This window comes from Eleginops maclovinus, chromosome 4, assembly GCF_036324505.1.
Source record: "Eleginops maclovinus isolate JMC-PN-2008 ecotype Puerto Natales chromosome 4, JC_Emac_rtc_rv5, whole genome shotgun sequence".
Lineage (NCBI taxonomy): Eukaryota > Metazoa > Chordata > Actinopteri > Perciformes > Eleginopidae > Eleginops > Eleginops maclovinus.
Window position 1 is genome coordinate 31,087,423 of NC_086352.1, and position 26,155 is coordinate 31,113,577.

Here is a 26,155-nt window from a genome sequence, read left to right on the forward strand (position 1 = left end):
TGCGCAGGCTTAAAACATGGTTGCGGTCTACCACCACCCAAAAAAGGGTGAATGGAATGGCAGTGTGCCATATCCACCAAGAGAGGCTGGACAAACTTAATAGCAAAGACATTGCCCAACAGTATATTCAGGGCAAGGATCGGAGGAGAGAGATTTTTGGATCTTTCACTTAATCTGTTTTTGCATTTGAGGCCACTTATTGAAAACTCATGTAGAGTACTTTTTTACAAACTTATTTTTGTATATATGTAGGCTTTGCTGTTTGTGTTTGTAAGGCACAGTAAGAAGTGTTTTAATTACATTTTTGTTTTTTACAGCCTGCTCTTTTGGTGTGAATCAGTGTGCTTAAAGTCAGTTAATGTTTAAATAAAACAGTTTTTGCATACTGCATGTGGCATGCTTGGTGAGTGATTGGAAGCAGTACCAATATGCTTTATTTCTTGCAATGATGGGCAAATAAGTTTGATGGGTTATGTCATGGCTGAGTAATAGCGCCGCCCTGAGGGCATCAGAGTATATTCTTCGCACAACACAGGGTTGGGGGGAGGGGGGGCGTTGCTGACAGCTTTGTCCCCCACAGTTTCAAAAACCTATCTGCGCCCCTGGACTTGGGAAGGCAGCTGACGCAGAAAAAGTTGCATGAAAAGAAAATCGGGTCTGTGCTCACCTAGGAGATCCAGCATACGGTCCATGAGCTCAGACGGCTTGCTGTCACCCAGTCCCTGAAGGGAGAAAAGCCTGCTGGCTCTCTCAGCATCTGACAGTTCAAAAGTTTTCAACAGGTGGGCTTTAAGTGTTGCATACTTTTCAGCTGCGGGAGGATTTTTAAGGAGGCTCACCACTCTGGATGCTGTTGAATTTCCAAGAGCTGATACAACGTAGTAGTAACGTGTAGTATCAACGGTGATTTCACGCAACGCGAACTGCGCTTCAGTCTGGGCAAACCATGCTGACGCAGATGATTCCCAGAATTCGGGGAGTTTGAGGGTAACAGCGTTCACCGTCATTTTCGTGTCGTGTTGTGTTGTGTCTCTGGATACGTCCAGCAAACAAACGTCAGGGTCACCAGTGTGAAGATCGTATTGAAACGCAGGAGACGTTCATTAAAGTTGAGCACACGAATGCGTGTCTCGTTTAATCACACAGTCAAAGTTATAACAAAACAAGATGGCGCTGTCCTGTAAACCAACAAGCATGGGGCTCCACGTCATCGTAAACACAGATTAATTAAAGGGACCACGATCCCTTTTTACAGTTGTACTTTTAAGCATAAACCAACGGTCATACTTACAGGCATGAAACAACAGTGTGTAGAACCACACTTAAGAAGGAGGTGAATTCTGTATATTACATTCACTACACCATCAACAATATCCTGAAAAAAACCCTCTTTGCACCTTTGTGGTCCCTTCTCAATCATAGAGAATATCTTTGGATGCGATAAGAATTGATGTAGACTTTTGACCAATGGTATGTAATGAAAGACTCTGTCTTTATTTAATGAAAAAGTCTTCTGAGGCTCCGCGTTGAAATCAGGACTGCGGCTGTGCATTCGATTGATGTGGCTCAGTAAGAGCTTCAGCGAAAAAGTGATGAAAACAACGCAGATAACGCACCGCCAAATCATTTTAAACTAGCAAAGTTACATTCAAAACATGCACAAGTACAGTTTCTCTTGTAGTCTCTGAAAACAATGGGGGAAAATTGTATGGGAAAAATAAGATTACGCTGATAGACTTCACCACATTATCAATTAAAACAGGGGAGTTCTATGAATTAAGAATGACGGGTTGCAGTGATAAGTGTCGTATGAATTTTAGATTATGACTCAATTAATCCCCCTTTTATGACATGGTACCTTCCAAATCGGAACGCGCCAACCTCAAGGGGTCAGTCGACCGTTAGCTAGCTCAGTTGCACCTGCCGCCTTTTTGAGCTGACCTTCATCTTGCAGTCTCGCCTTTGCAAGTCTTCTAAACTCGCGACGCCATGGATGAAGACGGAAGGGCTTTTTCGGGAATGGATCCTACGACAGTCGAAGTATTGAAAGGTAATGTGAATTTACTTTTGTCTGTCTTTGTGAGTTAAACTAATTGTAACAAGTGCTAGCATGCTAATTTGAACCAACTGGTGTAGTCTACTTGCTGAACGTTAGTTTTATACATGAAGTTACATGGGGGCTATGAACAACACGAACGGTCATGCCTTCAAAATGCATTTATTATACGTTTTTTTTTTATTGTTTTCCGTTTTATGCTAAGGTTCATAAGTTAGGTAATTATCTTAGTTTAGCTTTGGCTTAATTTGTTGGCTAATCTGTTAGCATGACCACTGTACAATTAGCGGTTGGTTAGCTTAGCATTTATCTACCCTGTATTCCAACGCTCTGTGCATGCACGTGTACAACAGAGAGAGAGCAAGACCAGGGGGGGCAACTGAAGTAAATGGCAGCAGCCAAATACACCTTAATTAATAAGAATTACTGGTTGATATGATAAAGTAATTTCTGGCTTTAGTTGAAATGGCAGGAAGACAGCCGTTGGGGCATGATAGATTAACCATGTCCGTTCAGCGAGCTAGCTAGCTACCAAGCTACCATGTATTCCAATGTAGTTTGAGTCTAAGCGTTAGCGGCAACCTAAAAAGTATGTTTGAAAACTTCAGTTAAGACCTCCAATAGCTTGCAACGTTATTATAGCACATAACCAACAAACCGAGTCAATGTAAACATACAAAAAGTCGTGTAGATAGCTATATTCACTTTAAATATGTCCCACTAAAAGGCTCTCAACCCGCCGCCATCTTGGATGACATTTTTTGATAACTTTAGCCCCTCTGAACAACGTAGGCACACGCACGCAATTCGCGGGCAGTTTCTCACGTCACTTCAGCTACGAAGGCAAAACGTAGACAATATGGCGGTCGTTGAGTACGAAAAGTGTACAATATATCCACACTTAAAAAATGGCGGCTTTGAGGGTGGTTTGGGGCCGTCATCCGGGTACTTGCAGTACACTTTACTTCGTCGCGATTAAAAATGGGACGCCCATAGAGTGCGGAAAGGGCGGTAAGTACGGGTAATGGAACACAGCAATGATCTTAATGTAGACACCTTTTTTATTCTATTATGTGAGCTGCTGTACTATCTGTTAGATCCCTCCTAGGGATAAATAAAAAAAAATAAAAATGTTCTATTTAATTTGATTCTATTCTTGTTGGATGTGCACTGCTATTGACTTATGATAAATGCTTGTCTTTTTCAGGGTGAGGAGGCAGACCAGCTCCAACCAGGCACCTCCTCTGGGACTTGTGAGCTTGCCAGCTCCCACTGCCCAACTACCTCAACCCCTTTGTCCACCCTTACTTTCTCCCCCACTTCTCTCCCCCCCTTCAAACCTAGGAGACCAACATGTTACCAGCAGAACTGTACAGCTTGTAAGCCCGCAGTATGTTGTATACACAGACACAGAGCTGGAGCAGTCAAGAACCACCTTTTTTGACAAACAACGTGCTGGACAAGAAGAAGACTATATACTTTCCAAAGAGCTTCGCTGTCGCTTAATAAGAAATACAGTAACAAGCATGTGTGCCATCAAGAGAGCTGCAGGGGATGATTTCCAGTATCCATGCAACCGTGAGCTAACTGTGATGGCTAAGCGGCTCATTGAGTACTACCCAATGCTGCGGGACAGGTCTGCAGCCGTTGGAGCTGAGTGGGTAGGAGGATATGCTTTATTTAGGATAAGTGCTTGTATCATTAGATTTCATTTTGATTAATGTGATCTTTACACACTGTTTTTTTTTTTGTCAGGAATCTGTGAAGAAGCAGCTTTTAAAAAGGGTCCAGAATGTGATACCCGTCAAAAAGAAGCAGGGAGCAACTCCTTCGAGAAAGAGGCGATTGGACATTAGCTTTGAGAGCAGCAGCCAGCCAGAGTCATCCGCTGATGACACTGAGTCCTGTGCTTCAACTGTAATCTTGGATCTAAGCTCACCACAGTCGACAAGCAGTTCCTCAGAGTGTGAACAAGTGGATGGTAAGAGCATTGTGATTGAGATTGAGATATTGAGATTGTGTTTTAGTGTTAAAACTACTACTAGTATCGACAAGGGGGAATGCTTTAGTTTAGATTTATCTAAAAAAAGATATCGTAATGATTGTGAATTCTCATTAATTATTATTTCATTATACTTCTGTTGTTTGTTATATGGTAATCATAGTAAATTCATTTCAACAGGAGGGCCTAAAACTACTGACAGCCCACAGAACCAGGCAAGGCACTACAAAGTTCTGCAGGAGCTCTACAAATCCAGGCCCAGACCCAACAAGAAGGATGTTGCCCAGCTCTTGGACCTTGAATACCAAGCAAGACGGGCTTACATTGACTCTGATGTGATGAAAGAGCAGGACAGACCTACCAAAATTCTTCAAGCATATCCCTGCTTCAGAGAAGTGGATCATGTAAGCAAATTAAATCATTTTAAGTTTATGTTTGATAAGATTGCAGTAGAAAGACACATTTATATTTAGTTATTTATTTTTCTGCCTGTCTTTCTGTGTCAGATATTGGATGAACTGCAGAGGATCCTCAATCAAGGAAACTCCCACTTCATACCTGAGCTTAAGAACCGCTGGGGGACCTTTTGTGAGAAGGCCCAGTTTTATGGAGTTTACAAAAAAGTCATGAGGCCTCCGTTGTCAGATAAAGGTAATTACACACCTAATTGGTGATCATATATTTTTTTGTTTTTTTCAATAACTGACTGCAGTAAATAAAAAGAGACTGTTTTGTTTTTCACAGTAAAGCAAAACATTGCCATGATGAAGGCTTTGCCGGACATGTTCCCATCACCGTTTGCGCCACCCAAGAAGCTAGGACATGCAAGTGAGGGTATGCTTCACATCCTTGAGGTAAGAAATTCATGCATATATGACAGTTTTTCTTGTGTTCCACTACTTGACCATAGTCTACCAACAGTGAATGGTTTTGTGATTGTTTTTCTTTTTGTGTTTCAGTCAGTGGAAGACCCCAACACCTTCCTCCAGGCAAGACCACTCCTCAGCCCTGTCGTGATTGTGTGCGAGACAAACTGTATCCTGGCCATCGGCACCATGCCTGTGCTCATCTTCCCCAAAGACGACATCGCTGACAGTGTGATAATGATAATGGCATGTTACTACACCTTTCACCTCACCTACCCAAAATGTATTGCCACACTCTTGTCTGTCCTGCAGACAGAGGTACTGATTGACACCATACATGACAGAGACATGACGTCCTCATATAAAAAAGCCATCACTGACTGGAAAAAATTCATAACTGATTAGTGCATAAATATTAATTATGTTTGCCTTGGGTAATATAGTGTGTTGAGTCATACCTGATCTGATACGTAGCTGCAAGCACACTACTTTGTGTTTGTGTATTAAAGGAACAGACCACCGTACTTTAACAATGAAATATGTTCTTCTCAGAAGTGAGACGAGATGATACGTACCTCTCCGAGCGTTGTGCGACTTCCCAGTCAGTCAGACGCGCTGTCACTCCTGTTAGCATTTGTAGCTAGACTCAGCATGGCCAACGGCAAGTTTCGGGGGCTGTAGTTAGATGCGACCAAAGTCTTCCACGATTTTCCTGTTTACTTAGACTTTGGTCGCATCTAACTACAGCCCCGAAACTTACCGTTGGCCATGCTGAGTCTAGCTACAAATGCTAACAGGAGTGACAGCGCGTGGCCATGCACAATGAAATATGTTCTTCTCAGAAGTGAGACAAGATGATACGTACCTCTCCGAGCACTGTGCGACCTCCCATGCTGAGTCTAGCTACAAATGCTAACAGGAGTGACAGCGCGTCTGACTGACTGGGAGGTCGCACAGTGCTCGGAGAGGTACGTATCATCTCGTCTCACTTCTGAGAAGAACATATTTCATTGTTAAAGTACGGTGGTCTGTTCCTTTAATATACGTATATTACAAGTGTACTGTAACTAGTCTCACTTTCGCCTTTAAGCATTGAGGCTGCCATGTTTTGTTGTACCCATGTCATGGGCATGTTAAATATAATAAAAAAGAATTTAATTTAACCAAGTCTGTGTCACTCTTTCCTCTTTTCTTTTCCTTCCTCTTTTAGTACTGTCAGGATCACTGATTATTAAGCATTACTATGATTCCACAGCTTTTTACTTATTTCAAGAAATTTAAGAATAATATTCTACATACAGAGGAAAATATTCTTAGCTATATCAAGAAAAGTACACTAGTTTTTAGTATGACTTTGCTGGTTTCGAGAAATACATGGCCTAGTGCATACCACTATGTCAAGATAATGGCTCTAGCATTTACTTAATTCAAGAATATTTTTCAGTATATTGAGAAAAAAGGCCACGTGTGTTTAATTCGAATCAAGAAAAATGTACTTGTTATTAGATAAAATACACTAATTCTAAGGTATTTGTGGGTTAATTGAGATAAGATATTTTTACTTGTTTTGAAAAGTCTTGACAAGCCACATTTTCTTGTTCCATTGGCAGATAATTTATCTATTTTTAAGCAAAATATACCTCATTTTTGTACTTATTTTTCTTGTTTTTGAAAGCTGAGTTTTTGCAGTGCAGCTCTGAGAACACTTTAATGATCAATCATTATAAAACATATCAGAGATATTATTCTGAAATGGACCAATCAAATAATCACTACTTTTACTGTCACTACTTTAAGTACATTTGGATGAGAATACTTATACTGTTGTGTGTGTGTGTGTGTGTGTGTGTGTGTGTGTGTGTGTGTGTGTGTGTGTGTGTGTGTGTGTGTGTGTGTGTGTGTGTTTCTGTGTGTTTCTGTGTGGCAGTTTGACAGTGACTATGCAGACTTCCAGCTGCAGGTTCACAGTTTGTTCCAGTCTCTTCAGTCTCTGCTGGACTTTTGGTGCCATCAGCCTCTCAGCGTGAGTTCTACACAAACACAAACAAACAGCAACATCTCTGATTGTACTGAACAAAGAGTTAATAAACGTTATATTGTTTCTGTTAGCTGTTAACAGGATTAAAAAAGCCTGACAGACGTCCTATTATGCTTTTGGGGGTTTTCCCTTTCCTGTAATGTGTTATATACGTTTTTGTGCATGTAAATGTTCTGCCAATGCTAATATCCCAAAGTTCCCCCCAGAGGGAGTTTTTCTCCCACAGGTGTTAAAATAATATTTGACTGGATTTTCATTTATATATGAAACATATCCGGGTCATTAAAACCACTGAAAGATGCTTATTAAATATGCTGTGTGGAGGGGAAGCAGACTAACGCTGTGTTTCAGGCGGAGCGGATGCTGGAGCTGCTGGAGGTGTTCGAGTCGGGTCCTTCAGCCGGTCTGGACCTGAGGAAGAACTACATGCTGTTGCTGCAGCGCTACAGCCGAGAGCTGGAGCTGCTGAAGAAAACCTACCAGAGACAGAGAGAAAGCCCCCCCATCGGACGCAACCTACCCCCGGTACTTATGATCCCTTGTTCTATGAAATTAGTCTGAAAATTGTGCAAACTATGCTGATAATGGCCTGCATGAAGCCTACATCGTGTCACATTACGACACTTTGAGTGAATTTATAAGTACGTAACAAAACAATGGATAATTTTCATATCTAACTTGATTTAATATGACTCTTCAAGGCAAAGATTACACATTTTGTCAAATGCCTTGACTCTTCTTTCCTTGTGTCTTGCTATCGCCTCCTTTCCTCGCATCTCATTGGGCAAAACAAAATCTTACATTTAAGACCAGCTTTTCGTAGGAGATACAGGGTACAGTCAATCCAAAAAGTAAATACAGTGTTAAATCCCAGGTCTAATGTACGTTACCATTCTTTCTCAACAGTCTTTAACATATTGTTAGTGATTGCAATGTTTTCATTTTTATTGTCTTAAATATTTGTCCTTGTTCATGTTGCAAATGGAGCTACTGTGATACAATAAAAATATTTTGATCTGACAATAAAGAATTATCGTATTGTATTCATACAATGATCATTATTTGCAGATTTATCACACGTCTGTCTGTCTGTCTGTCTGTCTGTCTGTCTGTCTGTCTGTCTGTCTGTCTGTCTGTCTGTCTGTCTGTCTGTCTGTCTGTCTGTCTGTCTGTCTGTCTGTCTGTCCGTCCGTCCCTCTCTCAGGTGGCAGGTAGGATCCTGTGGTGTCGTCAGCTCTTTAGGAAGTTAGAAGCTCCCATGTTGATCCTGAAGAAGAAGCTTGACTTCCTAAAGGTAGAAACTCATATTTAAAATGTATATCACTCGTTAATATCATCTCGGTAACCCCACCTGCCTGTCTGTCTGTGTGCCAGGGACCAGAGATGACTAAAGTGATCCGGAGCTACAACAAGATGGCTATAGTGCTGTTGCAGGACGAAGTGCTTCACCTGCAGGGGTGGAGTCAGGCTGCAGGCAACACACCGCACCGCCTGAGCACCGCCCTGCTGGTCAGGCATGAAAGCAGCAAGGTGTGGACTGACTCACTGTGGATCTATATGCACAATATTTAGGCTTAATGACAATGATAGTAAATTCTGTGGTGATGAAGCAGCATGCGATCATGAGAGTTGCAGTCTTCAGCTTCTCCTGGTTAGGGCTCCTTCAGTGTTAATAGTTCAGCAGGATTGAACTGTGTCTGTTTTTTGTATTTTAGTGTTGGATATAATGTCACACACCTGGCAAGTCCGGAGTTATATGTGTGAGGGAACTGTGTTTTTTCCTAGGAGTTTTTTGTGAACCTGGACCCAGTAGTGCTGGAGGTGCTGCAGGAGGCCCGGTGGATGACCAAACTGGGGGTTACCGTGCCGAAGGCCGTCCAAAAAATGACCTCCAGAGAAGGACATGTCAAAGCGCTGTACAAGCGGTGAGAACAGCTGTTATGGAAAGATAAAATGATGATGATACTAAAGTTTCTCCACACTGCAAGCACAGGATGTAAACAATGTGGACTTTTGAGGTTTCATTCCACTTAAGGATGCACCGATATATTAGCCAGTACCTTTGTCATTGGCGTACAGGCAAATAAGAACATGTGAAGCAGCTAAAAAGGCTTTTAAAACTGTTATTTTTCCAAAGATATGTTGTTTGTTTTAAAATATGTTGTTTTAAAAACAGTTTTTTGTCCCTGATGTTCAAGTAATCTTACCAAGCAATCGTAGAAAGAGCAAGAAGAGACGCAAACAGTACAACACCTGGGTGTAAATAGCTACAGTGCTTAAGATAAGCTGTGCCTTTATACATCCACCACAGGGGATTGCAATTTGATGCAGCAACACAAGGGAATGAAGAAAAAATACAACCAGGGAAGGGTGTGAATAGCATTGTTAGCTACGGACACCCGGCTACAAATAGCATCTGCCTTATTATCACCTCCCCCTGGTGTAGTTGGTTTGTTTTCATCAATAATCCATTATTTGTGCTTCATACATGGGGTCGGAATAATCTGAAAACAAGTTGCTGATTCTGATACACATGTTCTTTGAACGACTAAGAAATAGGGCAATCAGAAGAGCATATGAATGCACCGTTTGCCTTTTTAAGAAGAAGAATTCAAGCATGGCTAAAAGAGAAAAAAAACATGGTCCTCCCAACATTGACACCTGCATTGTTAAATGTACATGTAGATGCATTTGCATTTGAACTTTTTAAAGCCACCTATGGACAGCTGTGGCGAATTAGCAACACTTAACACAGTGTAAATGGTCATATACATACATGTATGTTACTGCTTCTAGAATGTTCATTAGAAATAAACGATCTAATTAACACACTCTTCTGTTATACACACGGACTGTTAAGCATGCTACCACAGCAGCCTCCAACATGCTCAGCATCTTTCTGTTTATAAAATGAACTCTAGCCTTGTGTTTGGTCAGGCTGCTGGATCTGCTCCAGGACTACAGCTCGGTGTTAGCCAGGATCCAGCCTCTCCTCTGCCCTCTGATGCAGCCCTTCATCGGCCGCGTGGAGGCGGCTCTCTCACCGGGACTCATCACGTTGTCCTGGGGCGCTCTCAACACGGACACATGTAAGCAAAAATACACATTTTCTCCTATAAAGTATCTGCTTCAAGATGAGGCAAGAAATGTAATAACTTAAGAACTAATTTGACACTTACTTCCAAATGATGTTTTGTTCTAAATAAAACAAGCCAACAATTGATACAAGAACAGCTTTTGAAAGTGTTTTTGTTTGTGTTTCATTGGGTTCTTTTTAGTACTTTAGCTACATTTTGCTGATGTATTTGCTTTTATTTAAGTAACTTTAGAATGCAGTAATTTTACTTACAATATATAATATATATATATATTTTTTACTTTAGTACTTCTTTCTCAACCGATGAAAACCCATATCAAATATTAACATGTGATGATTTAGTTCCATTCACTTAGATAAAAGTGGATATTGTTTCTCTTTAGGAATATTGTTTTATTCAGTTTCAATTCATGATCTTTTTTTTTTTTGTTCAAGATAATAACCCTGGTAGAATGCACAAAAAATATGAAAAACCCACATGAAATATTCTCATGCAGAGAATAATCTGTCTTCAGTCATAGAGAGCGTGTCCCTGGCTCTGAAGGACCTGGATCAGATCTCTAAAGCGGCCTCAGACCTATTGGAGTGTCGGGTTGAGCGGCTGTTGCAGGATATGTCGTCCTGCCCTCTGCTGCTGCTACCTGACGCACCCATCTCTCCTCAGGACCTCCTGCTGCAGACAGACAGCTCAGCACAGGCTGCTGCTGCCACCCTCAGCTGGTAATACTGATGAACTACATTGTGGGTCATGTAGGCATCAGGTTTTTTTGTGTGAAACATCCATCCAATTCATGATGTGTGTGTGTGTGTGTGTGTGTGTGTGTGTGTGTGTGTGTGTGTGTGTGTGTGTGTGTGTGTGTGTGTGTGTGTGTGTGTGTGTGTGTGTGTGTGTGTGTGTGTGTGTGTGTGTACAGGCAGAGTCAGCAGGTGGAGAGGTATGTGTTTGAGCTGATTGCAGAGCTGAAGGGGAAGATGAACATGGCAGAGTCTGTCAATCTGGAGGTGACACACACACACACACACACACACACACACACACCTAATTTTCTCTCTTTTTCTCCTTGTCTCTTCTTTTAATTGTCCTGTAATATATATATTTCCTTGTCCCCTCTTCCTTTTTCTCCTCTTCCTCTTTTTGGTTCTTCCCTTCCCCATGTTTTTGCCCATTCCTTCTCCTTGTCTCCTCACTTCCTCTCTTTGTCTGCTCCCATCCCAATGTTCTTGTCCTCCTCACCTTCCTTTTCCCCCTTATCTCCTCTCCGCTCCTAATTCTCCCCCTCCTTCTCCTCTTCACCTCTTCTCCACTGTTCATCTCCTCTCCTTGTTTCCTTTCACCTCATTGTCTCCTATCCTTGTCTCCTTCCCTTATCTTTGTCTAATATCCTGTCCTTCTCCTGTTCTTCTTTCATGTCCTTGCTCCTCTTCTTATCTCCTCTTTTCATCTCCTTGATTTCTCATCCTCTCCTCTCTTCAACCTCCTTAGGGATCTTTTCAGTGTCTCCATCCAGACTCCAAGCATCAGACTCGCTGTCAGTCGTGTCTTCCGTGTTGTTTCTACAACCTGATTGGTCAGCTGTGTCATCGCAACACTGAAGCCCTGGTCAAAGGTCAGCTGTTTTTCATCACACGTCTCCTTTCTTGCTGCTTTACCCTATTCTTGTCTTCACTAAGATAGACACATTTTCCTTTATCTTTCTTCCTCTTTACTCGTAGAGAAGATATACAAAAAAGCAAGAGAAAACCTTTTAAATTTCTGCTTTAAATTAATTTAATTGTTCAATTGTTTTACATTTCAATGAGTATCCTCTCCTTAATTCCAAAGCATGCAGCAATTTGTATTGCCTTTTTTATATTTTGAAAAGATGAATTAATTTTAAAATGAATTCTTACAGTGAGGCCCTAAAACACATTAAACTTCAGATGGTTTCCTGGTCGGTAAAACACGAGGCGAGTGTCCACGGCAAAAAGAGAAAACACAGAACAAAGAACCGATTAACACAAAAATAACAGCATATTTTCAGGACAACTATAACATTAAAATGTCAGGTTTTTTCTCGAAAAATATAGTATGTGGGCACTAAAGTCACATCCGGCCCAAATGATGTCCCGCCCACTTTACGGCAAAAATAAGGCATTCGAGCAAAGCGGAAAATAATAGTTTTTTCATGTCTTAAAAGCTGCTGAGTTAATGTTTTTTACTTCTTTTACAGAAAAAAAAGGACAGTTATTATTAGAACAACTTATCTAATTCAGAAATCACAGTTTCAGTGTGAGCCTGCTGCCTGCCACTCATCCACCGACAGACCCACCAGACATTCAGCCCCTATTTATTTTTTGTAGAAACAAAGCAGTCTCTGCCGTCTTACGCTGTATTTGACACCCTTTTCTTATTATTATGAATAATTATACAGTTTTTGACGACAGAAATATTGTTTTCTGGCAACACTTTAACATTTTACGGGGGAAATCTGCATTTTGGTATGAGTGCGCACGCCGGCAGTAAGAGGGTGCAGTGCTCCTGTTACCCGGTGTGGAAATAACCCTGCAATTGTTTTTTAATAATCTCTCACACCTTTTCCTTCCAGCCACCAAATCCTCTCTGGCCGCCCTGAAGAGGAGACTTTATGTTCAGCCGCCGTCTTCCTCTTCTTCCTCCTGCAGCCCATCAGCTCCTCCTCCTCTCTTCAGAGCCAGCATCCAGCTCGCCATCCCCAACATCGTCCTCAGACCCAGCCTGGACGACATCCAGGTACTTATGTTATTATCTATCGCTACCATAAACTCTACTGAAACGAACAGTTCTGTGAGTTTAGTCATTTGTTTTATTTGTAGTTTATTATATTGATTATTTACTGACTCGCCTCTACCTTTGTTTGACTTGTATTTCAGAGTACGCTGAACAGGCTGCTGAGCGTCATGCTGTCTGTGACTAAAGACATCCCTCTGTGGACGTACTGTCACCTGCAGTACAGACAGCAGCAGGTATACTCCTCCTCCATCTGGTGTTGTTAAACAGCCGTCCCCAGGCAGCCAATCACACTGCAGCATTGCTCTGTGTGCAGGTGGAGCAGGCGTCAGGGAGGGACGCAGGAGACGACGTCCCGGTGAAGCCGCCGGTGCTGAGGCCTCTGGACCGACAGCTGGCCGAACACAGGGACGTCAGCAAGTCAGTCCAGGGATATTTATCCACACAATAAAGTTATTATTATTCATTATAAATGTTTTAATTCATTCATTTATTTAACTTTCCAATAAGCTGCAGAAGTCTGCCTTAGTACTGAATCTATATATCTCAGTAGGCTAAAATATGTAACCATTTTTAAGATTATTACTTTGCAGTCAAACCTAGGACCTCTAGTGGTGTTCAGTCGACCTCTACAGGACAGGGTTATAATAGAGTAAAGGAGTATCAAAAATACTGGGATTTAAAGTTTGAAGATGGAACACTAGAGGTTAGAGCTGTTACACTTTTTTTTTTAAAAGGCACGTTCACATTTTTAGTCCAGTCTGGGTTTTGGTTCTTTAAAGAATACAACTCTGATCATCTGCAGTGCATTCTGTGAACCTGATAAGACTCCAAGTGCTACGGAATGGCTGAAGATTAAAAATGTTGTTTAAGAGGTCCGTGGTCAGATTATAGCCTAAGCACAGACCTTTCTTTTTTTACACAACGACGGTAAGTTAGTAAAATGCATATTTATATGTGTATAAATTTGTGTTGTCGAGCAGGTTGGTTTTCCAGCTCACTTCCATCGTGTCTTCTTTGAGACCCCAGACTGAGGACACTCTGAAGAAACTCTCCCACTTCTCTACTCTGTGGAACCAGGTGCGTCTGTGTCTATAAGTATGTGTTTGTGTGTTGTTGAGCTGCACTAACACACAGGTGTGTTTAGGAGCCAGAGGAGCAGGTGCAGATTTTCCTGCAGTCCGAGCCCTCGCTGCCAGAGTTCAGCTCTCAGATCTCCTTCTACTCGGTGAGTCCACTTCCTGTTTTTCATGACACAAACCTCTGGATAAACCCAACAACTGTCTTTCTGAAATCGCGTTCTGCGTACTCCTCTGTATCTCTCCGACCTCCTGCTCATCAAGACACCCACATGCACTCTTAGGTCTTCTGCTTCCATCCACCTCACTGCACCACCTTTCCGCTTAACCACCATGGGGTCCAGAGCCTTCAGCCGCTCAGCACCCCACCTCTCAAACTCCCTTCACCCGGAATATTGACTCTCTCTCCATTTTTAAATCCCGTCTCAAAAAATATCTCTTCACACTGGCAGATCCACCCTGATCACATGACACACCCTCTTTTCTTAATGATTATATTGTCTTGTTTTTATGCTGGTGTTTATTTTTTTTGTATTTTGTGTTTTTGTCTCGAGAGCCTTGAAAGGTGTCTATAAAAAAGAAATGCATTATTATTTATTATTATTATTATTATTATTATTATTATTATTGATGAATCGGCCATCTTGTAAATGAATGTTTGCTCTCATTTTTTTTTGTAAAGAATGATGATGTTTTCTTTCATTTTTGTTTTCCCTCCCCAGCTCAGTAATTTTTTTTTTTAACTACAATGGCTGAAGCCCTTTTCCTTGATAGATGTGTTTGTAGATGCTTTCACTGTGTGCACAGCTGATCACATCAACAGCAACACATGTTGAAAATAAAATACATTCATTAAAAACATTAAATTGACAGAAGTTTGAAAATAAGTAGCGCTTCTCAATAAACACAATAAATGCTCTCTTTACCCATGATGCTTTGCTGCCCCTGCAGAAGCTTGAGGAGCAGATTTCTGAGCTCCCGGGGTTTTACGATGTGGGTCCCGTCCTCTTCGACACAGAGCAGCTGAAGCTGGCACTGACTCAGGAGGCTCGTCTCTGGAAGCGAGCCCTCGGCGCCGCGCTCAACCGACGAGCCTCTGCTGACATGAACAACGTCTTCTCCTTTGTGGACGGAATGACGAAGCGCCTGATGCGTCCAATCACAGACCTGGAGGAAGTCCGAGAAACCATGGCAGCGCTCAGAGAGGTCAGCCAGCTTCTGATTGGCTGTCAGACATCACATTCTTACTGATTGCTTCATTCATTCATTCACTATCAATTGCAGAGACTGAGCCATTGATCTATACTTCAATAATATTAACTCTTTACTTTACATAATGATCAGTTCTTTAAATCTAATGTTCATTAATAGATGAATGCATCAAGGTATACATTTTCTTTGACCACTATATCAAGATAACGAGATCAAAAAATAAATATCCACTTGATTAAGCCTAGTTTTGTGAAAACGGTGTCATTTTTTAAAATGTCCATATAAACACGATTTGTTAATTCTTTTTTTGTAATAAACTGTAAAGTGTAAAATATAAAATAAAAAAATCTCAATACATGGTTTCATAATAATAGCATTCCATCAAGAGACGATAAATTATCTTTATTTACAAATTTTAGAAGGAAAAAAGGTTAATTGTTAACTTTACCTTATTGTTCCCTCATCGCCTCAGTGTTTATAATTCATGCTTCTATCATCACTTCGATCCTCCTCACTGTTCCCTGTTTGAGGTCCGAGAGGCGGAGGTGCGTCTGGACGCTACCATCGGCCCGGTGGAGGAATCCTTTGCGCTGCTCAACAAACACGATCTGCTCTTCAGCGATGGGAACACTGAGCGTGTGGACGGCCTCACGTACGCCTGGAGCAACCTCTCCGCCCTGGTGAGTTCCATCCTCTTTGATCACAACAGTATCAAATATTTTTATGTTTCTTTTTATGCGATCCTTGTTTTTATGCTTGGTTATGTGCAGGGAATTTTATTGTATTTGAGTGCACGGATGGATGTAAAGCATGTTGTGGTTACAGGTGGTGCAGAACCAAAACACTCTGGTGAGGATCCAGCCCAGCATGAAGGCCGACCTGTTGTATGCTGTGCAGAGCTTCCAGAGCCAGGTGCAGAGCTTCTGCAGCGAGTACAGCCTCAGGTACACATCGGGGACATATCACTTATATGATATATTTGAATACTAACGCAGGAGTCAAACCTGTGTGTGTGTGTGTGTGTGTGTCTGTGTGTGTGTGTGTGTGTGTGTGTGTGTGTGTGTGTGTGTGTGTGTGTGTGTAGCGGTCCGGGGAAGGAAGGCCTGTCTCCAGCTGAAGCCAGCGAGCGGCTTCAGAGTTTTCAGGCTGAGTTTGATCAGCTGTGGAGGAAATACACCACCTACTCTGGAGGAGAGGAGCTGTTTGGACTGCCTGTTAAAGGTTGTAACATGTGTCTGCATTCAAATGTGTAAAAAAGGACTGGACCTTTGTTACACTTTTAGTTCAGTTGTATTCTTACATTATATCACATTTTTCAGGAAAGTGTGTCATTTTAAAGATCACCGTGCATTTCAGACTAAAGCGTATTGGGGCTATTGTATGAGAAATGTTCAAAAAAGAGATAATGAATAAATATCAAGGGACAGGGGTTGTACAAAAGGCTCTAGGCATTTAATATGTTGACTTGGCGATGCGCATCGTTTACGTTTTATTCCGGCGCGCTCTTGGTAGTAACACGTCTTCCCGTATTGCAGAAAGAAACCCTGTTTGTTAAAGTGTGCGTCTATGCGAGAAAGTAAGTTGTTTAGTATGATGTTATTCCCTGTTATAATGAATGGAATATGTTGGTGACGTGTAACCCTTTTTAGTGGAGCTACAAAATATCAATATGAACAGTAGAAACAAATGTGATATCTATCTATGGTTAGTAAGGTCAGAAGCTCTCGATACGACTACGGAGCCAAGGATAAACCAAACAACACACCAGGACCAACTCAGACACAGTATCTCTCCTTGAGAAAGAACTGCTCTTAATGAAAACAGGGAAGGATGAATAGGAACACAGTTATACAGTAATACACAATTCTTACCCGGGTAAGTATAAAAATAAAACAAAATGATTCAGCTGTATCGATAATCTTAAACTCCTTCTCAAAGCAGATAATACTGTTCAGTCCTACCGCACTGTTGAGTAGGTTGGTTGGGTGTGTGTGTGGAAACAAAGTTGTTAAAGTTCAGGGTTCCAATCTTCTGCATGCAATTGAGTTTCTAGTTCCACTCTCTAGTAGCTCGCCATCAAACGTCCAACAGTCTCCAGGCTCCAACTCCAGGTGGGTCTGGAACTCTCCAGATCCACAAAAAACCTGACCTATTGTGAATAAGGTCAGAACATTCAAGCTTCTAATCAGTTCAAAGTATTAGAGAACTAAAGTCAGTGAAATAACCGTTCACACTGAATTATTACAAAATAATTCCTCCTTCACATATCAACATTCACTTTCACATATCACAACTGGTATACAATATTAATAGTAGTACAATAATAATAAGTAAAAGAAAACACATGCTGTGTAAATCCTTTGCTTAAACAACCAAAACATATAGTGTGCACAATTAACAAAGTGCAGATTTGTGTGCTTAAACAGCACAACCTGAAGTGCCTAAATCTAAACAATTAACCATGTGGATACCATAAATAGATTCACAAACACATACTCTCAGATCTCACATTAAAAATAACAAAGCTAACATCTTTAGCATAAATGAATGGCATTCCAATTGAGTTACCGTTTGTGGCTAGCGCTCAAGTTAGCATTTGTGGCTAGCGCTTAGCACGGTCAAAATGTCTACGCTAATATGTTAACGTAGTTATGTGCGTGCGGGTTACGTCAGAGTTTGTACTTATTATTTTCATGTTCTCTTTTGTTTCAGAACCACACACACGCACAAACATATACAAACCCGCTGTAACCATACGTCTGTTGCCCATCGGTGGCTTGAATATACATCAATACAAGTGGTTAAATCATCCTGTCGTCGTCTCCTTGCCTTCTCCAACATACACCTCATACCCTGAACATCCTGGCCGTGAAGCAGTGTTCTGGACGACACTCCAGAGTGTGTGCGATGACAAAACTTGAATAGCCTCTTTACTGTCCTACACATCCACTAACCCTCACCCACAGGGGTAGTATACCAGAGAATACATTTGAAATGAATATTGAATTTTCACACAAAAAACGACTAATTTACAATAATTATTTAAAGAAATGTCATTAAATTAAAGACAGACATTTCAGAAACAAAGAAAAGTTTTTGTCAAGGTACCACTTAACCTTCTTATGTTTACCAGGTACATCTTAGAAAATATCTGAGCTTTTTCGTGTAAATTTACAACTTTACAAACGTCTCTCAGCTACTTGTTCTTTATTTTATGCCGTCCGAGTTTCATCTGCTCTCCTGTCATGCCGAGTATCCTCTTTGGGCATGTGCCAGCGTTGTCTGCCAGAAGCCTTCATAAATTGACTTTTGATCCAGTTTAAAGCCACACTTTTTAGATCTTCATGTTTTTTTTTTTTTAACTCTATATCTTAATTGGCTCCATGCAGAGTACCCGGAGCTGCAGAGGATCAAGAGGGAGCTCTCTCTCATGTCCAAACTTTACTCTTTGTACAACTCCGTCATTGAAAGCGTCGGGGGCAACTACGACATCCTGTGGGCCGACCTCAACATCGACAAGATCATCACCGAGCTGCAGGACTTCCAGAACAGGTGCAGCAGCGAAGAGCTCCAAACGCTATCAAACCTTTCTTTTAAAACTCATATCATCGATATAAAGCATGCTATTTAAATTAAAATCTAGAGAGTAAACAATGTTTGTTACTGCTCCATCTCTCTATCAGATCTTTTTTTGTGTGATTTCAGGATCCGGAAGCTTCCCAAAGCGTTGAAGGAGTGGCAGGCCTTCAGAGATCTGAAGAAAACCATCGATGACTTCACAGAGACCTGCCCTCTGCTGCACATGATGGCCAACAAGGTACCTCTCTGTTTCTGAAGGATTCTTTTGAAACATTACCCTTTTGGTGTTGGTTTTATACAGTGGCTATTTTACTGTAGCTGTCCACATCATATTATTTTTTATCATGTGTATAAACCAAGGTTATTACCCTAAAATAAAATAAACTTTACAGTGAAGCACATTTTCTTAATTTGAAATTAAAAACAGTTCTCTTGAATAAAAAAACGTAGCAAAATGTTAATGTATTTGTGCTGAAGGAAATTAATGAAACAATAAAATAAAAATGTGTTGTGAAATATGTGTATAGAATTCCTAAGAATAAAATATCGTCTAAAATATGTGAATATTTTCTAAAAATATCTGCAAAACATGTACAGATATTTGTGGAAAATCGAATTAAATTAAAATGTAAATAAATCCAGAATCAAATAATCCAAGATAACAACTACTAATTCACCTGGTAAAAAAAGAAACAAATGAAATTGACTAATATATTATGTTTTTTTGAAATGTCTACAGATATCTCGATAATGTTGTCATGAGAATAAAGGAAAGAAGAATAAATACTTTATTGATCCCTTACAGGGATTCCCCTGTTGTTTTTACACACAGGGAGGATTTTTACTGTACATGCACACACACAGGGAGGATATACATGCACAACACAACCCGGCACCAGGGAGCAGTTTCAGGGTTAGGTGCCTTGCTCAATGGCACCTCTCCAGCTCACTCCGTATTCTTTTTTTGTTGGTCCTACCGGGACGTGAACCAGCGTCCCGCTAGATCCAAGTCCAAGCCCTTACAGACTAAGCCACTGCTGCCCAAAGGATCAGATGTTCTAATTTAAACTCATATAACCTCAGTGAACATCCTGTAGTGTTGATTATTCCCTCCTGTTTTATTAATGGACGCTGTCCTGCAGGCCATGCTGCCACGGCACTGGTCTCGCCTCTCTGAGCTGACGGCTCACTGCTTCCAGGTGGAGTCGGAGAGTTTCTCTCTCAGAAACATCATGGAGGCTCCGCTACTCACACACAAGGAAGACATCGAGGTACGGAGACTGAAAGTTCCTTACTTTTACCTCTTTTTAATCATCATTAAATCATGTTTTAAATATAATGCCTGTATTCAACCATTACTTCAACGTAACATTACCAGATCTTACTACTAAACAGATTTGTATTTCACATCGTTTTTACTAAAAGTATTTGCTGCATTAATTATGTAGTCCGGTTAATTATTTTGAATGAATTTGCCTTAAAATATCTCAGATTAACATTGGATTTGGTGAATAATTTAGCAAATAAGAAATGATCTGTGAACGTGTAGAGTAAAGAATAATCAGGAAAATAAACCTGAAATGTGTAATTGTCCAAAAACTAAATAGTTTTTAAAAACCTACAGTACAGCGCTTGTAAAGTTCTTCTAAGCAAAAGTGTGGAATTCATTTGAAGATTTGGAGTTAACCAAGAAATGAAAAATGAAATCCAAAAGAAAATGAATAATTCTAAACCGTCGGAAATAATAGTGCAAGGGAGACTATTGTTAAACAATGCCTAATATTTTTGAAAGCAGTAATCCTGAAAGTTTAAACCATGCCTGGAATCTCAAAGATGTATTTTATTAGAACACAAAGAACCAGAAAGAATCAGTAGTAATGATGAAAGTCAACAAAAATCCCCTAAGCACTTTGAATTGCCTTGTGTTGAAAGGTGCTATATAAATAAACTTGCCTTGCCTTGCCTAATCCCCGAATAATGGAGATTCAGCTGAAAAACGTGATAATAACTGTAAAATATATAGTCCTTAAAAGTCTGCAATATTTCAAAAATAATCACATTATTTTAATTACAGATAAATAAACAGAAATAGCCAGAAAAGATGAGGAAAAATTAAGAATTACTGAAAAAATAACAATAACGGAGAGAAGTCCAGGGTGAATAAATATCAATCTCTGCCAAAGAGTTAAAAATCCCTGCCTCTGTCTGAGTGTTTCCCGTGTGTCAGGATTTGTGCATCAGCGCGGTTAAGGAGCGCGACATTGAGGCGAAGCTGCAGGAGGTGGTGGGGGAGTGGAGCAGCCACACCCTCAGCTTTTCCTCCTTCAGGACGAGAGGAGAACTCCTGCTGAAGGGAGCAGACGTGGCGGAGAAAATCTCCATGATGGAGGACAGTCTGATGGTGCTCACCTCACTGCTCAGCAACAGGTGGGGAGATCAGGGATGAGGAGAGGTCGGAAGGGAGGAGGGCAAGGAAAGGAAAGAGAGCAAGGAAGGGACAGAATGTTACCCACCTAAGGCCATTTAGTGATGTTATTTTATGTAAATAACAATTGATTAATTGATTGATACGTCTTTAAGTAAGGAAGGAGGACTTTGAAGGATGGTGAGAACAGAATGAAAGATCTGAAGAGGAAAATGTGGCAGGGAATAAAATTAAAGAAAGAAGAACTAGGAAGGAAAGAAGGACTACTGTAGAAAGAAGGAAAGGTAGGAAGGATAGGAAAGAAGGTAAACTTGGGGGGAGGATGAAAAAGGGGGAGATGAAAAAGGAAGGATGGAAGGATAATTTGAACGTAGGACTAGGAAAGAATGAGGGCACGGAGGGACGGGATTGCAAGGAAGGAAGGAAGGAAGGAAGGAAGAAAACAAGCAAGGAAGGAAGAAAGAAAGGAAGGAAATGGGATTTGAGCAAGAACTAAATTAAAGGAAGGGAGAACTAATAAAGAAGAGTGGAAATTTAGGAAGAAAAAAAATGAAAGAAGGAAGAAAATGAAAGAATGAAATGTAATATAACATGGAAGGAATAAATGAAAGAATTTGGACATATTAGCTGATGTATAAATGAATACATAGATGAATGAATGAATGAACAGATAAATGTTTGAATGGCTGAATGAATACCGCCCTGTATGCAGGTACAACGCTCCCTTCAAGCCCTCCATCCAGCTCTGGGTGCAGAAACTCTCCAACACCTCGGAGATCGTGGAGCGATGGCTGTCGGTGCAGAACCTCTGGATCTACCTGGAGGCCGTGTTCGTGGGGGGGGACATCGCCAAGCAGCTGCCGCAGGTCACATGATCACCCCGTCACAGTTTCAATATGTCCTCTCATGTCGTTCAGAGCCTGAAGTCTGTGTGTCCCTGATCCAGGAGGCCAAGCGCTTCCAGAACATCGACCGGGCGTGGCAGAGGATCATGCAGCGTGCTCACGAGCAGCCCAACGTGGTGCAGTGTTGTGGGGGGGACGAGACGCTCGGCCAGGTGATGCCCCGTGCATAAAGCAGTTCAAATATAAATCATACTTCAGGACACAATCTGTTGAACTCTTCTCCAAAGCCTTTTGTCCAAATTTTATTTCTCCTTTCTCCTCTCCCTTCTCCTCTTTTTTTCCTCTTTCCTACTCTTCCTCCTGTATAATTTTCCTCCTCTTCTTCTTCCTTTTGCTCCTCCTCATCCTCTTTATCTTTTCATCCTCTTTTATTTTCTTCTACTCTTCCTTTTCTTCTTCCTTTTGCTCCTCTACCTCCTCCTTTATTCTTCCTCATTTTCATCCTCTTTATCTTTTTTCCTCCTCCTCTCCTCCTTCTCCCCTCCCCCTCTTGCAGTTGCTCCCTCACCTCCTGGAGCAGCTGGAGTTCTGTCAGAAGTCTCTCTCTGGTTATCTGGAGAAGAAGCGTTTGGTGTTTCCTCGTTTTTTCTTCGTGTCCGACCCCGCCCTGCTGGAGATCCTGGGACAGGCCTCTGACTCGCACACCATCCAGGTAACACACACACACACACACACACACACACACACACACACACACACACACACACACACACACACACACACACACACACACACACACACACACACACACACACACACACACAAACACAGGTGAACAACTGAAAGATGACACTTATATTTTCAGTTAGGTTACTTTACCTAAATATTAAAAATATTTTTCCCTCTATCTCTCTTTCTGGCCATGTCTCAGGCACATCTGCTGAGTCTGTTTGACAACGTTAACAGAGTCGTCTTCAGCGAGAAAAAACTACGACCAGATCATCAGATTTCAGTCTCAAGAAGGGGAAACTGTGGAGTTGAGGCAACCTGTCCTGGCACAGGTACACACACACACACACACACACACACACACACACACACACACACACACACACACTCTCAACTGCACGAAAGACGTCGTAATACTTTTGTAAAGAATTACTTAAATAACTTGAAACCTAGCATTGAACAAATGAATCTCTGAATGCATATTTGTAATTTATTATATAAAGCGGTTGTTTCAATTGGTTTGAACCAACCAGAAGATAAAATGTTGTATCAAAATAAAAGGCACATTATGTTATATATTTTTTTAATACTATTTTGTACCTGAAGGAGGGCAGGGGGTGACGAAAATGGTTCACAGGCCTGATTTTAAACCCTTCCTATGGGGTAATATAGTTACAGACGTGGACAAAATTGTTGGTACCCTTCCGTTAAAGAAAGAAAACCCCACGATTGTCACTGAAATAACTTGAAACTGACAAAAATAGTAATAAATAAAAATGTATTGAAAAATAACGAATGAAAATCAGACTTTACTTTTGAATTGTGGTTCAACAGAATCATTTAAAAAAACAAAATGATGAAACTGGCCTGGACAAAAATGATGGTACCCCTAGAAAAGACTGGAAATAATTTGCCCACAGGGTCATCTTAAACTAAAGTGTGTCCTGTAATTAGCATCACAGGTGTCTTCAGACTTGTAATCAGTCAGTCTGCCTATTTAAAGAATGAAAAGTAGTCACTGTGCTGTTTAGTATCATGGTGTGTACCACACTGAACATGGAGCACAGAAAGCTAAGGAGAGAGTTGTCTCAGGATATTAGAAAGAAAATTATAGACAAGCATGTTAAAGGTAAAGGCTGTAAGAGCATTTCCATGCAGCTTGATGTTCCTGTGACTACAGTTGCACATATTATTCAGAAGTTTAAGGTCCATGGGACTGTAGCCAACCTCCCTGGACTTGGCCGCAAGAGGAAAATTGATGACAAATTAAAGAGACGGATAATACGAATGGTAACCAAGGAACCCCGAACAACTTCCAAAGAGATTAGTGGACTTAATGGAAGACGGCCGAGGAGGACAACACTTTGAAAGCAAATCATAAAAAAGCGAGACTGGAATTTGCCACAATGCATGTTGACAAGCCACAAAGCTTCTGGGAAAATGTCCTTTGGACAGATGAGACAAAACTGGAACTTTTTGGCAAGTCACATCAGCTCTATGTTTACAGACGCAAAAATGAAGCTTACAAAGAAAAGAACAATATACCTACTGTGAAGCATGGAAGAGGCTTGTTATGTTCTGGGGCTGCTTTGCTGCATCTGGCACAGGGTGTGTTGAATCTGTGCAGGGTATCATGAAATCTCAACACTATTAAGGCATTCTGGAGCGAAATGTGCTGCCCAGTGTCAGAAACCTTGTCTTAGTCGCGTCCTCCAACAGGATAATGACCCAAAACACACAGCTAAAAACACCCAAGAACGGCTCAGAACAAAACGTTGGACTATTCTGAAGTGGCCTTCTATGAGCCCTGATCCAAACCCTATTGAACATCTCTGGAAAGAGCTGAAACATGCAGTCTGGAGAAGGCACCTTTCAAACCGGAGACAGCTGGAGTAGTTTGTTAACGAGGAGTGGGCCAAAATGCAGAAGTCTCATTGAGAGTTACAAAAATCGCTTGATTGCAGTGATTGACTCAAAAGGTTGTGCAACCAAATATTAACTGAAGGGTACCATCATTTTTTTCCAGGCCAGTTTCATTATTTTGTTTTTTTAAATGATTCTGTTGAACCACAATTCAAAAGCAATGTCTGATTTTCCTTTGTTATTTTTTAATACATTTTGATTTATTATTACTTTCGTCAGTTTCAAGTTATTTCAATGACCGCTGTGGGTTTTTCTTTCTTTAACGGAAGGGTACCAACCATTTTGTCCACGTCTGTAAATAGTCCTAGTTGGCTTAGCATTTAGTTGGTTGCATGCAAATAACTGAGACTGCTCTGTTTATTAAAGTTCTCTCTGCGCTGTAATTTATTCCACTAAACCCTCTTAAATGCATGTCATACATCTGGATTGTTTGGCTCATGAAGGTTGCATCTCTGTGTGTATCTTGCAGGGGAACGTGGAGGTGTGGTTGGGACAGCTGTTAGCAGGGGTGAGGCAGACCCTCCATACTATCATCCGTCAGGCCCACCTCACCCTGAGCGACCCCGCCTTGAAGCTCCTGGACTTCCAGTCTGCGTTTCCTGCTCAGGTCGGCCTGCTGGGGATCCAGATGATCTGGACCCAAGACGCAGAGGACGCACTCGTCCTCAGCAAGTCTGACAAGCAGGTGCTCTTATTTTGAAGATAGGAGCAGAGGGAAAAACCTGTCAGACCTCTATTCTCACTTTCACCTCTCTGATTGGCTGACAGGTCATGCAGAAGACCAATCAGAAGTTCCTGGACCTCCTCAACGAGCTGATCGACATGACGACCCGGGACCTGAGCAAAAACGAGAGGACAAAGTACGAGACGCTCATCACCATCCACGTCCACCAGAGGGACATATTCGACGAGCTGGTGCGTACACACAGGGACGTACAACTATATATCTTTAAATATGTCTGTCATCATAATGTCTTCTCTCCCTCAGGTGCGTCTGAACGTGCGGTCTGCTTCAGATTTTGAGTGGCAGAAACAGTCGAGGTTTTACTTCCTGGAGGAAACGGACAGATGTGTGATCCAGATCACAGATGTGGAGTTCAGCTACTGCAACGAATACCTGGGCTGCACGGACAGACTTGTGATCACCCCGCTGACGGACAGGTACACACACACACACACACACACACACACACACACACACACACACACACTGTTCTTTTGCCCAGGCTGAGCTGCATATCTGTTTATGTATTTGTTTATTCCACAGGGACAACACATGTAGACATTGTTACATTTAAATATATATATATATATATATATATATATATATATACTATATATAGTATATATAATACACTATTCATCTGTGTATATCACCAACATGTCATATCATTATCTTGTTGTAGCTTCTCAAAGTTACACTAATTTAGGTCATTTTTTTACAAAAACTGGGTGGATAATATTTGCTTCAAAAATGTGGTGGACTAACATTTAGGTAGCATACAATTTAAATCATCATCCTAAAGTAAACTGTATACATATTTTATAAAATGTTGAT

The 26,155-nt window shown here is 41.1% G+C and overlaps 2 protein-coding genes across 2 annotated transcripts in view; both read left to right on the forward strand.

Annotated features, from left to right (window-relative positions):
- Positions 1 to 26,155, forward strand: part of LOC134863090 (dynein axonemal heavy chain 5-like) — a 123,159-nt gene that overhangs the window by 20,918 nt on the left and 76,086 nt on the right. The window contains 30 exon segments of the mRNA XM_063881360.1: positions 6,852 to 6,947; positions 7,314 to 7,487; positions 8,167 to 8,256; positions 8,337 to 8,492; positions 8,748 to 8,887; positions 9,900 to 10,051; positions 10,575 to 10,779; positions 10,974 to 11,061; positions 11,543 to 11,666; positions 12,645 to 12,808; positions 12,949 to 13,041; positions 13,122 to 13,225; positions 13,789 to 13,885; positions 13,953 to 14,033; positions 14,836 to 15,090; positions 15,627 to 15,776; positions 15,922 to 16,040; positions 16,181 to 16,317; positions 18,486 to 18,648; positions 18,802 to 18,913; positions 19,818 to 19,946; positions 20,903 to 21,102; positions 21,813 to 21,966; positions 22,047 to 22,157; positions 22,502 to 22,657; positions 22,877 to 22,927; positions 22,929 to 23,006; positions 25,067 to 25,282; positions 25,366 to 25,512; positions 25,586 to 25,758. Coding sequence (XP_063737430.1) covers positions 6,852 to 6,947; positions 7,314 to 7,487; positions 8,167 to 8,256; positions 8,337 to 8,492; positions 8,748 to 8,887; positions 9,900 to 10,051; positions 10,575 to 10,779; positions 10,974 to 11,061; positions 11,543 to 11,666; positions 12,645 to 12,808; positions 12,949 to 13,041; positions 13,122 to 13,225; positions 13,789 to 13,885; positions 13,953 to 14,033; positions 14,836 to 15,090; positions 15,627 to 15,776; positions 15,922 to 16,040; positions 16,181 to 16,317; positions 18,486 to 18,648; positions 18,802 to 18,913; positions 19,818 to 19,946; positions 20,903 to 21,102; positions 21,813 to 21,966; positions 22,047 to 22,157; positions 22,502 to 22,657; positions 22,877 to 22,927; positions 22,929 to 23,006; positions 25,067 to 25,282; positions 25,366 to 25,512; positions 25,586 to 25,758 — 4,115 coding nt within the window.
- Positions 3,583 to 5,253, forward strand: LOC134862649 (uncharacterized). The gene is made up of 7 exons (XM_063880656.1): positions 3,583 to 3,717; positions 3,812 to 4,037; positions 4,239 to 4,462; positions 4,565 to 4,709; positions 4,803 to 4,912; positions 5,018 to 5,153; positions 5,237 to 5,253. Exons 1-7 carry the CDS (start codon positions 3,583 to 3,585, stop codon positions 5,251 to 5,253), a joined length of 993 nt encoding a protein of 330 aa, XP_063736726.1.

Excerpts from the sequence above, each read along its gene's own strand:
- LOC134862649 (XM_063880656.1), top strand. The coding sequence starts at position 3,583 with ATGTGTGCCATCAAGAGAGCTGCAGGGGATGATTTCCAGTATCCATGC. Across the intron at positions 3,718-3,811 it reads CAGCCGTTGGAGCTGAGTGG|GAATCTGTGAAGAAGCAGCT; the intron begins GTAGGAGGATAT and ends TTTTTTTGTCAG. Across the intron at positions 4,463-4,564 it reads GCTTCAGAGAAGTGGATCAT|ATATTGGATGAACTGCAGAG; the intron begins GTAAGCAAATTA and ends TTTCTGTGTCAG.